This window comes from Balaenoptera borealis (genome assembly GCF_965194805.1).
Source record: "Balaenoptera borealis genome assembly, chromosome: 8".
NCBI lineage: Eukaryota > Metazoa > Chordata > Mammalia > Artiodactyla > Balaenopteridae > Balaenoptera > Balaenoptera borealis.
Genome location: NC_138865.1, coordinates 88509102 through 88522127, shown reverse-complemented (window position 1 = coordinate 88522127; position 13026 = coordinate 88509102). Strand labels below are relative to the sequence as shown.

Genomic DNA, 13026 nt, shown 5'->3' with positions numbered 1-13026 from the left:
TACCGTGGCCGTTCACGTTTAGGCTTTCAGTCCACCTGGACTTGACTTTTGAATATGGTATGAGGTGGGGGGCAAGTCTCTCTGTCTGTCAAACTGTCCCAGCACCAGATTAACTTTTCAGTTACATCAACAACTAATTGCTTTATTTTAAAAAGTAATAGAAACACTCCTAAAGTTAGTGAAGTACAAACCACTTCTTTCTTATCTGTGGACAATTGAAGATTTTTGGGTTTTTTTGTTGTTGTTATTAGGGAAAGAAACCATTATAAAAAAACATTTACACTACTTTATTTCACTTAAACATTTGTGTGTCAGGATATTTTTACTTTATCATAAATGATTACTTAAATCACTGGCATAAACATTCCTGAATTTTGAATCACTTTAATTATAAATACTAAATATAAATTTTAAAAAGCTAGAAAGACAGTTTCAACACATTTTACATGAAAAACTTAAAACACCTGGTCTTTATTTTCTTTCCATTCTTACTTTTCCTAGATGTTCTCAAATAAAAATAAGCAAATGACTAAAAATTTTTATCTCTGGCCTGGTCTTCTCCCCTGAAACCCACTCCATATTTCCAATAGTTTATGCATATCTTCACACAGAGGTCTACTAGCTTAAATTCAGTATATGTTCAAAATCAAAAATTTAGGCTTCCCAGTCAAACTGAGTAAGGGGTCACCATCCTAGAGCTCACAAGAGCCGCTTGGGTGCATCTTTTCCCAACGCCACATTCAGTGAGGTCACATTGTTAGCTGGAACGCAACAGCAGTAGGAATATTTACAACATGGGAATCGTCAGACACTACAAATCAAGGCTCACTCCCTGCATGACCCCCACACACCCACCAGAACCAGCTGTCAAACATTTACCGGGATATGACTGGATAGAGAGATGACTAAGACCCCTCCCTCCCTCAAGGAGCTCACAATCTAGTCGGGGTGACTGGCGCAGACAACTAGTTATATGCTGTGAAGCTCAGTGAGATCTGGGCAGCACGAGGGGCATAGTCAAAGTACAGTGCAGTAGGAGGGGCACCAGGGAAGGCTTCATGGACAGCCTGGGAGGTCAGGGAGGATACTGACAAAGAAAAATGGTGGGGAGAAAATGAGCTGCAGGCTGAGGGAAAAGAATAAGAGTGGTCTGGAGGGAAGTGGGGCTTCCATTAGAGTATGAGTAGTCCTAGATGAACATGCATGGGGTTTGGGAAGGTCCAGTGTGGCTGGCGCAAGGAGTAGTAGACAGGGAGGTTGGGCAGGGAGACTGTAAAGGCCTGCATTTTCAGTCCAGACTCTCTGGGCAATAAGCCACTCAAGATTTGGGGTGATCTGGGGTGATCAGGACGTGCTGGTTTGCCTGGGCTGTTCCTCCAGCAGCACCACTAGCAATGCTGGTGGGCTAAAGACTCAGGAGAGACTTCACATGGTGTGGTGACCACCTGCTTTGGGACCCACCACTACTCCAGGGTAGGGTTAAGTCACGGAATTCTCAGTCTAACTGGAGAAGAAGCGAGCACCACAAGGAAGACAACATGAATAGAAAGGGAAACTCTTCACCTGAAGATCATAAAGCCTAGAAATGATAAGATAGTCAGTTTTTGAACTGATAAACATCTTTATTCTAATATTATAGTAATAATTCAAGTGCAATTCTCTTTGAAAAGTCAACTCTGTTAAAACAAAACTTGTTAAATATCTTTCATCAAACCCAAGCATATTCTTTTCAATCCCGCACAGCAGTCGGAGCCATGTAGCAGAGGTAAGATTTTTTTTTTTTAAAGCCTACTACATTTTGTTATTGCTAAAAAAAAATCTGAATTAGTTGTCAAGGTCTCAGAAGCAGCGATTAATTGACTTTTGAAAGCTCTACCAGATACTCTGACATAAAATCATGAATCCAGATATCTGTGTCTGGCAGTGATGTGTCCACTAAATAGACCACTACTTTCCGGTCCCAAGGGTTAGTGTTTTCTATAACTGTCTGCACCAATGCCACCAGAGGTTTCTTCTCCACATGATTTCGAAACACCATCGAAGCCTCCTCAGACCACTGGCTGCACTTCACTCCTAAGAGAAAGGGAGTTCGCAGATCAGTGAGGGGTCAAATGAGCCTTTCTTTGATCCATTATAATGGAAAACTATTTAGTCAGTCCCAAAGTAGTTAAACATACCAGCTTAGACTTGCCTAACTGAAAAACAGATGCTGAACAATCTTACAACAGTCTTGCTTATAGTTTTTCTATTCTGAATGGGGTTATTTCTGTAAACCTTCACCAACAGACACAAATTTCATTTGAGATTTAATGCTGGGCTATAAAATGAAGTTATAATAATGACTGCCCATTTCCGTAAAGTATATGTAGATATATACTGATGGGGAATGAAATATCAGTATCAATGACATTTCTCTTATTTACAGATTTTTTTCCCTGATGAACCAGATATAGTAAAAAAAGAAAAGAAGAAGAAGAAGAATTAATACACTTAACAGTATTTAAAATTACATACATCACCATGGTAAAAGCACTGGATTGAAAGTCTGGAGACTCAGTTACTATTCCCAGCTCTTCCTCTATCAAACGGTATGATCTTGGGGAAGCCAGTTGATTTCTCAGGCCTCAGTTTACTTCTTGTAAAATAAAGTGGTTGGACCAGATGAATTTTAAGTCCCATGCATTTCTAAATCCCCATGACTTCTAAACTTGAGAGCTCAAGTTAGAGAATTCTGAATTAGGTTTTAAAACAAAACTGAGACAAGAATATGTATTTTTCAAGAAGTATTATTAAACTAACATAAATTAAGTTCACATATGTTAGATTAGATATACAAATTATGCCCCATAGTGACGAAGGTCTGGGAGTTTCACATATAATTTAAAAGACCTTTCGGTGCAGTGAGTGGGCTAAATTCTTTGATTACTAAGAATTTCCCATGAGAGAAGCCTAGAACTGTCTATAAGCTGCTGCTTCAGTGACTGTAACAGAGCCTGAGCCTCCCAGCACCGGCACGAATTCAGTGAAATGAAGCGGCTGTACAGTCCCCTGCACAGGGAGCACCAGTGACTGCGGCCATGAAGCCGGGGTGGGGATGATGGGGCCACGCGCTCCTCCCTCACGGACACTCCTTCACTGGGCCGTTTGATTGTCATGTTTAACAAAATGTGTTGTTAGAAAAACCTGAACGTTAAAAAGTGAAAATGAAAAATGTAACCATTAATTCTGAAGAAACCATTTAGAAGTTTGAGTTCAAAGCAGATCAATGGTAGTCAGGTAGTCATGCCATGTGTAAGATGCCATTTTTGGTTCATATCTGTCTACCATGGGAGTTTCCTTTGAATTCTAGTAGGAGACACAAAGAAACTGGCAAATACTTCAAAATAAGGCAATCTCTCTCTCTCTCTCTCTTTCTACCTATCTATCTATCTATCTACATATGTATATCTTCAATAAACGCTGTCAAAAAGAAGAATTTATATATATAATTTCTCTCATTTCTGAGATCAAGTCAGTTCTGCCACTGCTAAGTGTATGGGGTGAGCGGGGGGTGAGGAATGAGGGTTGCACGTGTGGTCACAACTCGCCATATCCCAGCACAGCGGGACCACACAGCGGGACCTCCAGACAACTGGAGGTGTTGGCACCCCTCAGCCCTCTTGGCCTCCGCACCCTCTGCTCATGGCGACAGCTCTCTGGGTGGAGCTTCAGCTAGGCACCCATGCTACCTACTGGTAGAGGGCACACAGATATCTGCACTGCCTTCACAGAAGATAAAACAAATCTCATCAGACAGTATCATAAAGAAGTACCACTCTACACCTATTAACTCAGCTCCTCAGATTTTATGACAGTCAATAGGCTGGTGTGAGTGTGGTGAAATCACACACTTGTGTGTTGTCAGTTGCAATGTAAATGGAAACTCATTTGGCCATGAAAATGGTCATATTCTACAACCCAGGAATGTTTTATAATTGTGAAAGTCCATTACGTAGATGCATTATAATTCCTGCAATAAATTATAAAATATTAATCGCGCAATGTTCTCTTCCTGTTGGTTATTTAAGTTGTCTCATTGTTTCCATTTGTTTGTTTTGGCTAATATATGTAGCTGTGGGTTTTTTTTCTCAATACTACAATAAAAGTGTAAATAACCTAAATGTTCAACAATAGGGAAACAATGATTAAACAGAATATTTTGCAGCTATTAAGAATAGTTATCAGGACCATCAAACAACCACCCAAAAAGTAGTAGTGCGAAAGCAGAATGCAATACTGTACCTGTACGAAGTTTATAGTTTTAGAAAAATACTCATACATGAAATCAGAGACAAAAAGGAATATGGAAAAACAGAAACAGCAGATATAGTGGAAGGGCATGACCCTGAGAGATCATTAAAAATTATCAATAGGCCAATGACTCTGTACCCAGGACAAAACGACAATATATACTACTGTTGTGTCATGAGTCCAAATTCCCCAGAAGTTACCTGCTAGTTGAGCTGTGACTGCTTGAAACGGCAGCTTTCGGAACACGTCCAGCAGGGGCTGCACTTTTCTTATGTTGACTAATTCGTGCTTGCCATAGTCCAGCTCATACACGGACACCAGTCCATTGGTCAGGATTCCTTTTAAAAGCACCCTGTACCACCTAGGTGTGCATTGGAGTAAAAAAGAAGAAAAAAATGCACAAAGTCAACACCTGCTTTAAGGGCAACATTTTTTGATAAAAAGAAAAATTAGTACAAATGTTATTTACTAAAATATAAAACTATGCTGTTGTAGAAGTTTTTAAAGAGACTGCTTCTTCTTTTTCCAAAGGTTACTATTCTCTGCTTTGTCACTGGCTCATTTGATGGAATTTGTTCACTCAATACCCTTTTACAGGCCTCATGGAGCTAATAAAGGAAAACCACCACTAAGCAGGAGGAAACAGTGCCACAGAGGACAATCAGGACAAGGCTAGCAGATCCCTTCACTTTGATGGGGAGACAGGAAATGGCCACACTTTTGGGACAAGGTCCATGTGTGGAAGATGGAAAGAGAGAAGCAAGCGGGACCAGGTATGAAGAATGCATTAATTCAGGGACTTCCAGGCAAGATACCTTAGGGCTATCCAGGTAGCATTTGGACCAAAGGTCTGGAGCTCAGGAGAATGGCTGAAGCAGGAGATACAGATTAGAGTTGGTAGGGGGTAAGGTCATCAAAATAAAGGTAGTTTATGAAGCTATGAGAGAGAATGAGAATGCTTCAGCAGAGAATGTTTGAAAAAAAGTGAAGTGAGGACAGAATCCTGGGAAACACAAAAATTTAAGGCAAAGGAAGGTTACCCAGTAAAAGGAGACTGAGGAATAGAAGGTAGGTGGCAGCAGGAGGTCCTGAAAAGAGTGGTGCTGCAGAAACCAAGTAGTGTAAAGCATCCCATGTTACAGGGAGGTCAACTAGGATTTAGAGTTAAAAGAAGCCACTGGACTTGGTAATGAGCTCTGTATCTTTAATAAGAATGGTTTCGGGACTTCCCTGGTGGCACAGTGGTTCAGAATCCACCTGCCAATGCAGGGGACACGGGTTCGATCCCTGGTCCAGGAAGATCCCACGTGCCACGAAGCAACTAAGCCCGTGCGCCACAACTACTGAGCCCTCGTGCCACAGCTACTGAGGCTCGCGTGCCTAGAGCCCGTGCTCCGCAACATGAGAAGCCACCACAGTGAGAAGCCTGCTCACTGCAATGAAGAGTAGCCCCCGCTCACCGCAACTAGAGAAAGCCCACGTGCAGCAACGAAGACCCAATGCAGCCAAAAATAAATAAATAAAATAAATAAATTTATTAAAGAAAAAAAAAAGAAAGCTACAAAGAGGCCAACTTCAAACACTGTATGCAATTGGGGGGTTCTGGGAGGAACTCCAGAAACCTTCAGATAAGCCTAAAGTGAAGCAAGCAATTACCCATGAATCACAGAGACAACAGGGACACAGAAAGGTATCATAATAAGTACATGAGCTTTGGGGGCCAAACAGACCTGAGCTGGAGTCCCACTGAGTCATTTTTCAGTCATGTCAACCCTGGGCTCTTTACTTAACCTCTTTGTGCCTCAATTATCTCATGCGTAATGTTTAGTTTTAATTTACTTGTAGAAACAATATATATGAAGTGCCTAACACATTAATTTGGCATATAACAGGCAGTTGGCAAATAGCAGCCATTACTATAAGTATTCTTAAAATGAAGATAAGCTGTGCAAATAAGAACTTTAATTTCAAGAGAAATTTCCATATGTGGAAACGCCAGTTTGGCACAGGTTGCTAATTCATATAAGTGTAAAAGGAGATAAAAACATTTGGTTTCCACCAATATCACTGTCTTTAAACTGTACAAGGCAAATGACTGATGGTCTGTGCTTTTAGTCTATAAATAAGAGGTACAGAGCTGTGAGGAGAGAACCATCAGGAAACCTATGTGTTGCATTTCTATTTAGCTTTCAACTTTCAAAACTAAGAGCTTAAATAAAGGCTTCAGTTTTGACTACATTACCAATTTCAGTGCAAGGCTACATGTGGATCACCTGGAGATTTTACTTAAAACACAGATTCTGGGGTTCTACTGCCAGAGATTCTGACTCAGCAGGCCTGGGGTGAGGAAGGGGAATCTGCATTTTTAATAGGCTGCCTAGGTTATTCTTAAATTGGGATAGATTTGGAAATCACTGTAATCAAAACTGTACCTGAAATTCCTAAATCTTAACTTACCAGAGCTGGGAACAAGGTTTAGTAAATAGTCCTGGGTTGTAAGCAAGACAGAAGCTCTAAACACTTTACATTGATTCAGTTCATAAAGTTTCCAAAAATATCAGATAATCTGTTCCCATATATAAGACATCCCTTGATTATCTGGGACAAATTAACTGATTAAAGCCCCAGAGTCCTGAGGCAGAACTGTTCGACCCATGGGGGAGTAGGGGTGGAGTCTGAAGTCCCACACTACAGATCTCCAGTGTTCAGAGATCTTTACATGATCCTTCCCTCCAAGTGGCACCTCCCCACCACTAATCATCATTAATCTGCTCCTCAGATAAGAGTTAGCATTAGCTTGGCTTTAACTGTGATTAAACTATCCAATAACAAAGAGTTCTGATGAGGTAAATTGGAACCCATTTATGCTTATGATTGTAAATAACATGACATAGTAAAAATATTTTTTAAAGATGAAAAGCTTGTGACATATAAGTTGAATGCTTTTTAGAATGAGAGCTATTATACTTTTCACTTTTAAGAGTTGAAAATTAGTTTTTTTTCCTCCCATAAAAATAACAAAATTTTATAAATGCCTATACTTGCTATCTTAAGAATGAATGAAAGCATTTTATAGAAAAAAAATAAGCAGTTGACCTTTTAAATTGACTTTTGGGGTGTGTGTATCGGGACAGGGAGGGTAGGGGGAGAGATTGTTCTTTTTGTTCAGCATTGTCAAATAAGCTGGCACATTTCCCCTAAGAAAGCCGGCAAAGGGAAGGGGGAGGGGGGAGCTTGTGCCATTGTCCAGGGCTTCCTGGAGTGAGCGTATAGCTTGAGGAGCTTGAGCTTCCTTGGGTTGGAACCAGCACATCCTGGGGGCTTCAGGAGAGGAGAGTGTGGATCCAAATGTGCAAACGTGAGAAAACAGACTGAAAGTGCTAAAACAAATGTAAGGAATTATGATTCTCACTGTCCAAAGGCCAAAGAGCAGTGAAATAGGCACTGTTGAACCTTATAAAGGGTGGCACAAGCTCTCTAGAAAGCAACTGACTGCATATATCAAAAATCCTGTAATTTTTAAACAAGTGATTTCTCTTCTAGGAATCTATCTCATAAATACATAATCAGAGAGCTGAACAAAGATTTAAGTTCAACATTATTTGTAACAGTGAAAAATCTGGGAGAAAAAAAACCTACAAAAGAAAATGATAAGTAAATTATGATTTCTCTATATGATGGAATATTTAGTCATTAAAATGTTTATGAAGAAACCTCATCACATGGAAAAGTGTTCACAGAATTATGTTAAGTGAAAAAAGTAGGTATGAAATTATATATAGTAATATACCAATTGTATAAATATGTATAGGAAAAAAACTAGAAGAAATACATAAGTAGTTTAACAAGGGTTATGTTGGTTGGCTGACTTTGTTTTCTTATACTTTTTTATATTTTCTAAATTATCTCCAATAAACATTTTATTTTTAAAATTTAGAAAGTCATAAAATAAAAAACATTATTTCCTAAATAAAAAAATATTTTTCTCACAGGAAAGTAGAAAAAATATTTAAACATTCACTTTAGATATAATTAGGTTTTTAACAGGACTAGGGTCATTAGATTTTTAGATAAATGACATCATTTTAAATATTAGAAAACTGCACAATTCACTGGTCTCATTTCACATTCAAAATTCCCATTTGTGCAGTTCCAAGTCCCCCTGCAGGGATTAAGGACTCTTGGTATCATTCTACACATTTTTCTTAGGAGGAGAATAAAAAGCTCTGATTGTCCAAGGACCTACTTATTTTCCACTTTTGCAGCATACACTTGGTCTTTCTCCACTGCCACATGGCGCTCCTCAGACATACTGTAATAGAGAATCATCTCTTCCATCAGAACTTCCAGCTTATGTATCTCTTGCCACGGCTGGACGACAAAGTAGCCCGGGTGACAGGCCACTGGCACGTACACATCCATGTGTTCCCCTGGCTTGGACAAGTGGGCAGGAGGTGGCAGTTCCTCCATGGAGAAAGAGCTGGTGTGGTCTACCAACGACTTTCTGAGGATATCCGAGAGGCTCTTTCTGAAATTCTCTCCAGTGTTGCCCAAAATGGGGGTGTTCGCACTTTTGCTGTTGGGGGAACTAGCTCCACTGGATATGGCACTCAGAAACACATCCTTCTGATGCTTCCACAAGTCTGCGTTTGTAATCTGGCGATTGATACTGCGGTGAGGATCGGGGAAGTTCTTGGGGGTAAATAAATAAATATGTGCGATCCCTCTGGTTTCATCCACTTTTGTAACCTTTGGAAAACACACAAAACCAACTTAAAGAAATCCAAGTTCACGATGAATTCTGAGGTGGTTATAATATTAACTTTAAATATTATAAAACAGTATTTTGCAAAGAACCCAACTTGCTAAAATCATTCTATTTGAGGTCAGATGAATTATCTATCACAGCTGTAGCAATGAATAAGCTCGTAGGTCCAAGCAGTCTAGAAACCAGCGGCAAACTTATGGAAATGGAAAATTTACTAACCTCTAAAAACTGAGACTATCTATGACTGGCTAGAGGTCATTATCACTGAGAGGGAGTGATTCTATATATCATGATTAATTTTTTTATATTAATGACATGTTAAAACACTCAAAGAAGAAAGAGTAACCCAATGAGTCCCCACGTGCTCATCATCCAACTTCAACAATAAAAAATAATAAAAACGGCAAAATGTCCTATAAGAATTCTGCTTAATGCTGGTGTACCCTCAGACAGGGAAGGGAAAGAAAAAGCTTTGACCTTCACCATACCCTTTGGGATCTTTGGTCCAAAGTCCTTGTTTGGTCCTAATATCTGCTCTCACCCCTCTCCCTTTCCCCCAGTTACATGAGAGGAGAGGGACCTTGGGAGAAAAAGAGGAAGAAAGCTCCACTGAATAGGCCAAAATTACAGTCACCATTTTGCACCTTTTGCCCAGGAGACCTCTGAGTACCTGGCTAGCTTTTTCTGTCAGAGGGGCGAATGTGTGTACGGGAGCACCACACGGAGATAACTGGACTGTGCTGCCGTGTGTCCCGAAGGGCTGGGTGACTGTTAATTCTTCTCATCAGCTCCTCTGGTTTATCTTAGGAATAACAAAAGTGAGACACTTCTAGCCACATCTATCTTTTACCAAATTGGGCTAGAAATGAAAGGCAGGAACACAGGCATGAAGACAAGGAGACACCAGCAAGGCAATCCTTCTAAAGTAATTTACTTTAAAAGCTTCTCTCCTAGCAAGAGGAGTCTATTTAAATTCATCCTTTGGAGGGCTAATGAAGTACTGACTGCTAATTCATTTTGATATTTATGGTACAGAAACACCGTTTCAAAAATCAACCATTAAAAAGATTTTTATTGACTACCCAATACCCTGGCTTTAGGAGCTGAAAATGTAGCTGAGAAACAATATTCATGTGGCAATTGAAGAATATAAAATGGTATATAACTGTGTGATTGCACATGATAAACCCTAGGGGAGAATGAAGATAGGAAAATCAGTGTGGGCTAGAATAAGTGAGAGGTCTTCATGAAGATATTTCTCAAGGACATTTCAGTGTTAACATTGTTAAATGCTTATATAAAATGATAACACTATGTACATCAGTTAAAATAGAGAAATATTATCTTACATTTCTATTTTTGGAAATATGAGCAGTGTTTTTGATATGAACATGCAAGAGTGTGAAAAAGAAACGAAATAAAGCAGTTTAAATAAGTTTTAGGAAGAGACAAAAACCAAGATTACAAGCAAATATTTGTTTATAATCCATTTTACTTTAGGGATAAAAAAAAGAAATACCGGACTTACTTAAATGGTCTTTAGAAACATTTATCAAGAGATACATGGTCCTCTGTTGCAGACTTAATTCCTTATCATGGAGCAAAATAGGAGCACAGAACTATCTGCTACCTTATTAATAATCAAAAAATTATATAAAGGGTTTAAAAATAACACTGGAGATATAGGATAAATTCTTAAATAAAAATTAAACCATCAAATATCTTATAGCTACACATGTAACCAACCTCCTGACTATAAAAGTGTGTCGGAGGTGAAAGCATCGGTTTACAGTAAGATAAAATTCTCTCACAAAAACAAGTGGAAAAAAAAAAGTGAGTCCTTCTGGCTGACAGCCCCCTTTTATCAAGACCAATAAGATAACTAACCTTAATGCTACAATCTGAGCAATTCAAAACAGAATCTCTTAGCCAAAGCACAGCATCTGGTGTCCACATGCCAATAGACTGTGGAAGATCTGCTAAACAGCACTTTATAGCCTGAAAAGAAAACACAATGGAAAAGAGGACACACCATCTTAAAATAGGTACTTATGAGTAGTGTCAATATTATTTTCCTACAAGTCAAATGTTGCCAAGATGGAAAGCAAGCAACAACAATAGCTAATAATGACAATCACAGTTCTCAGGCTGGAGCATCTGCTATGTTCCTGATCTATTTGTATTACTACCATTGTCTTTACTCCTATCATGAGCCAGGGTTTTATACCAGGCACTTCACATACTTCTCACCCTACAATACTTCTGCATGGCAGGCCAGTGTTGTGATCTCATTTTACAGACGGTGAAACAGACTCAGAGATACTAACTTGTGTAAGATCACAAAGTCGTGAAGACAAGATTGGGACTTATATCTAGGTCTTCCCTCTATGCCCAACTAAAAAAAAAGTGAAGTGTCATTTGGATGAAATCTGACTCCTGTTGTAAAAATCTCTGTGGAGGCTTCCTGCTGAATGAAGCATTTCCTGAGTACCCCAGGCATTTGTACTTACCTTTTGAAGGAGGTAGTAATGAGAATTAAGGAGGGTAAGAAAAACTAAAACCCAGTGATACCTAAAAGACTCATTTTCCCTGATGCTTTTGACCTCCCACCATCACTGCACAAGCTTCTGCAGAATGGCTACACCAGGGAGGAAAAGGTAACCCCAGGGACTCCCTCCAGTCTCATGGAAGCCTTTGAATTGATGGAGGCAATTTTGGGCAGGAGATGAAACTTACTTCCAGGATTCCTAGATTTCTTCTTTCCTCTCTGAGCCCCAACCTCTCTGTCATACACCCTCCCTTCATCCTTGGGGGCTCCAAGTCTCCCAATGTGCCCCCTGCATGAGGCACCTTTCTGGGTGGGGAGGAGGTCACTTAGAGCAAAGAGAGCAGACTCTACTAGTGCAGGTGCCAGGTGGGCAAAGAGGGAGTGAGGCGGGCCAGCTGGGGCCCACGCACTGGAGAGCACAAGCCCTGCAGAGGAGAACGTCACTTCCCAAGGTCCCACAGAGCACTGTCTCATAAAGAGGACTGCTCAATAGAGTCATGTTTTCTAGTTTGTCAAGAGAAGCTAGAAGCAGACAACTAATTCACATTTTAAAACACTTTACGAGCCAAGGGCCCAGACCCAATATTCATGGGTCAGCCTTGGCCAACAGGCCATCAGTTTGCTACTCTGAACCTCTTGGGGAGATGTTGTTAGCCAGAGGCTTGCCCTAGCTGGTTTTAAAGGTTGCCCCAACTTCACATCTATCAAATAAAAAATCCAGCTAAGATTAATAGAAAAAATTATAGTGGCTTTTACCAAGAAAGTACACCTGTGTAGCTTTCAGACAGTCAGAAGCAGTGGGACAGATACCCCATCTCCTCCAGCCCCAGAAACCTTTTCTAGGTAAGGCTGGCCCTAGATGGATGTTCTACAAGGGGTACAGAGGCCAGGGTGTTATCAAGTGAAAGCAGCACTTAAAGGTCTAACAATTTTCAATATTATGCTGAGCAGCAATAAGAAAAAATGTGATTCTGAAAATTGGCTTGAACTCAAGTTAAACAGCTTCTCTGTAATAGTCATTTTAGGAAAGGCAACAGTGACTGCAGTGAGAGAAATTATAAAAGCCATGCTAATTATGGTCAAGTACTTTTTATTCACTGAGTTTTGATGCATAAGACATCTTCTGGTAAATATAGGTCAAGGGGTCTCTTGAAATTATAGAATGTTGAACAATTTTATTTTCAAAGCATGATGGATTTCTGTACAAACTCTACTTCTCCTAAGTAGGAAATAGTTATTAATAATTTTAATTAATTCAAAATAATTCAAACTTCTTATCATCTTGAATTTTTATCAAGAGAGGAAAGATAGACTGAAGTTAATCTTTTCACTAAAATCTATGAGGAGAAGGTTAAATATAAACATATATCCAAAGAGAATGGTTACCTAATTAAATTAAGAACTCTGGAAGTAAATATTT

The 13026-nt window shown here is 39.5% G+C and overlaps 1 protein-coding gene across 1 annotated transcript in view; it reads right to left on the bottom strand.

The window, feature by feature from the left end:
- Nucleotides 1-1601: 1601 nt before the first annotated feature.
- The window catches only part of TDRD7 (tudor domain containing 7), an 89783-nt gene continuing 78358 nt past the window's right edge, over nt 1602-13026 (bottom strand). The window contains exons 14-17 of the mRNA XM_082403813.1: nt 10946-11056; nt 8537-9039; nt 4491-4651; nt 1602-2073 (exon numbers count right to left, since the gene is read on the bottom strand). Coding sequence (XP_082259939.1) covers nt 1853-2073; nt 4491-4651; nt 8537-9039; nt 10946-11056 — 996 coding nt within the window. The 3' untranslated portion in view covers nt 1602-1852. The remainder of the gene's footprint in view (nt 2074-4490; nt 4652-8536; nt 9040-10945; nt 11057-13026) is intronic.